Below are 3,075 nucleotides of genomic sequence, written 5' to 3' on the forward strand. Positions count from 1 at the left end.
ATAATTATCTTTTCCAACTCTGTTGCCAACAAAGGAGCTTGTTCCTTTTCACATTTTGTATGTGGAAATACACTCCTGACCATCTGCAGCCCAATTTTCTTCTGTAAAATTTTATTCATAAGTCACCCTTTGTTCTCTTCGTCTGACCTCTACTAAAACACTGACCTAATTAAGCATATGCTTTCTTTCCCACTTTCCTCAGAGAGCTTTTCTGTTACATTGTAATTGGAGCTCTCCTTATTAAATTTGATTGTCAAATTATTGAGTTATTTGAGAAGTAACTGAAAGCTTAACAGTAAATTATTCTGGGTAGAAAATCTCATTTTTCTCTTGAGTTTTAAGGAATGTCATATCCCAAAAAATTCTGACCTAATTCATTATAATTATGGAAACCTCATGGAGAGGAAGAAAGCTGCAAAACATTATTGAAAGTAGCTTTTTTCTTTCCCATCTTCCTATGATTTTCTTTTTATAAACTTTTGCAAAATGAGCTGTGTAAGAATATTGTCAGAGAACTAAACGGATAGAGTGCATAAAATGTTCACTTTGTTGCCCCTAAAATATATCCCATTCAAAACAATATAAAATAGAAGTATTTTGTAGTTTAGTTTTGCCCACATTCTCACAGGATCTATTATCCTATGCTAGCAGCCTAATTTCAGGCCAGCTTTACTAATGAGGAAGATGCAACAACTCCCTTCAAGTATAAGAGAATTTTGAAATGGCTGTGATTTGGCAGTAATTTTTTCAAATGGGTTGTTGATGGCCTGAATATTAATAAAAGCACACTTTTTAAACTTTAATTTAAAGTGGTAACAGTCTATTCCTGCTTTGTTAACTTTGTTAACTACCTCTTTGTTAACTTGCTCAAAATAATTTTGTATATGTTGATTTTAGTTCCAGACCTCCCGAGCCCCAGAAGCCGGCTGTTAGATCTTACCTAGATAATCCAGGAACTTATGGCAGTGATGCAGAGGAGGAAGATTATCGGAGGCAGCTATCTGATCATTCCAAACGTGGATACTATGGGCAGCCATCTCGATACAGAGATACAGAATTATAAAATTATTAGCAGTCAAGCCATTGTTCTGGGACACATTTGCACATCAAAAGCTCTGATTCTTTTTAACAATTATATGTATATTTGGGGTATTAGTGAACTTGACAGGCATCTTGCTCACTAGAATGGCGCAGTATCATTTAAGTATTGAAGGGACTGGATCATGGTTGCCTATTTTACAAAAGGACCAAAATATTTATAAAGTTGGTATTAATTTCTGGCATCTATAAATTTTTAACTTGGAATTCTTTTCCTCACTGAAATTGCCTTTTTAATATTCTCTAACTGTTGGGCGTAATGGAAGCTTGATGAAAACCACAATGCTTTACTGCAAGGGGGCGGGGGAGTGCCTTTCAAACAAAAAGTGTCTTTGGTTGTTCTCTTAACATCTGATATTTATGCAAAGCCATGAAATTTCTACTGCTTTTAACTTTTGTATGTTTCATAACTCCCATCTCCCCCTTGGATGTTATTTTTCTACTTTAAATAGAACTGTACACTATTTTCAAAATGACTGTATATATAAAACTGTTTTCTAGGGTGACTGCCATAAATAAGACTAGGGAGTGCCAAGATTTAAGGAAATTATGTAGAAAATAAATGAGTCTTTGGGTTTTAAAATTTTACATCACTCGTGAAATAAAAAAAATTATATTCTACAGGCAATTATGATTCCATTTTTTGTCTTTATATCTTTTTAAAATCATGCCCGGAGGTAAGTAATTTCATTCACTTTAGGTTGTGGCATATTGTGCAATACTTTGCGGGACTATTATTTATTCAAAGGAGATATAGAATAGTGGGGGGGGGGAATAAATATATCTCGACATTCTTATCCACACACAATGGCAGTAGAAGAGGCTGGACCGTTATAATACACATTCTTGTGGTACACCAATCCTGTCCTTGTTCATGCATACATTGGCTCCTGAAGAGTTTCAGGCCTGAATATGACTTCCCTAATTCTGAATATTTTGTTTTGTTTTGAACTATGGAGCCAACTGTGTATTCCGTGTTAAAGAACTAATATAGTACAATTTAAACCTTCAGCTACTAATTCACCATTCTCTTTGAAGACCTCTAGAATCTTGAATTTAAAACATGAACTTTTATTAAATTATGTGGAGTTCATTACTTGTTTATGCCAATCACTTTATGCCTTTACAAAACGTATTAGAACCATTTGGGGGGGGAAATTAACTTTTGGTTAAAATGTTCATTATAGCGACTACAATACTATCTAGCCAAGATAAATTTAGTTTTTTTCCATACTCTTTCCAACTTTTTAAACTTGGGAGTCAATGATTTTAAATAAATCCCTATTTTTTGTTGTGTGAATTCCTATGGCAATTTAACCTTTTTTACAGTAAAGTTAAAACCAAATGCTAAATACTGCAGAGATATTACTTTTCTTGCTCTTCTCTTGTGATACTTTAACAATACATAGTTTTAAGAGCCTAATGGTCAAGAACACTTAAAACAAGTAGTGGGAATGTACCACAGGTTGAACTCAGAAGACATTTGAATGGGTTATGTAGCAAGTCATTGAAATTTTTAAAATACTTTAAACCTGCCATAAGTGATAGAAAACAGAAAGCTTGGTAAATAAGAGTTCCCATCCTGAGAAAAAAACTTGAGTTTGGCAATGGCTGGAGTTAGATTTTTTGAGTCTGAGTAGTGGGATCTGAATGAACAAATTAGTCTGTTTTTACAAAATGTACAAAAACAACAACAAAAATGTATCAGGCAGCTCTACCACCACTGGAAACCCAAAAGAGATACTTTTAGAATCTTAGAGACATTTTAAAGTTTCAGAGAGACATTTAGATGTGCACGAAAAGATATATAAGCTGGAGACTGAAAAAGCCAGTCTTAAAACGTATACAGCTTAAAACGGGAGAAGCGGCCATGCACTTGTTGCAAACAGGTTCATTCGAACCGCAGCTAGGATGACTCATTGTGGTTGTTAAAGTGTGTGTGTGTATTTTTATGTAAATGCATCGTTTACAAAAATT

The 3,075-nt window shown here is 34.0% G+C and overlaps 1 protein-coding gene across 5 annotated transcripts in view; it reads left to right on the plus strand.

Annotated features, from left to right (window-relative positions):
* Positions 1–1,726, plus strand: part of TJP2 (tight junction protein 2) — a 73,039-nt gene extending 71,313 nt beyond the window's left edge. For all 5 annotated transcript variants that reach the window (XM_026675444.2, XM_087957794.1, XM_026675459.2 and 2 more), the window contains one exon: positions 898–1,726. In XM_026675444.2, coding sequence (XP_026531229.1) covers positions 898–1,063 — 166 coding nt within the window. In that variant the 3' untranslated portion in view covers positions 1,064–1,726. The remainder of the gene's footprint in view (positions 1–897) is intronic.
* The last annotated feature ends 1,349 nt before the right edge of the window (positions 1,727–3,075 follow it).

Source organism: Notechis scutatus, chromosome 2 (assembly GCF_049901735.1).
Source record: "Notechis scutatus isolate UNSWTSFEM ecotype Mainland chromosome 2, rNotScu1.2, whole genome shotgun sequence".
NCBI lineage: Eukaryota > Metazoa > Chordata > Lepidosauria > Squamata > Elapidae > Notechis > Notechis scutatus.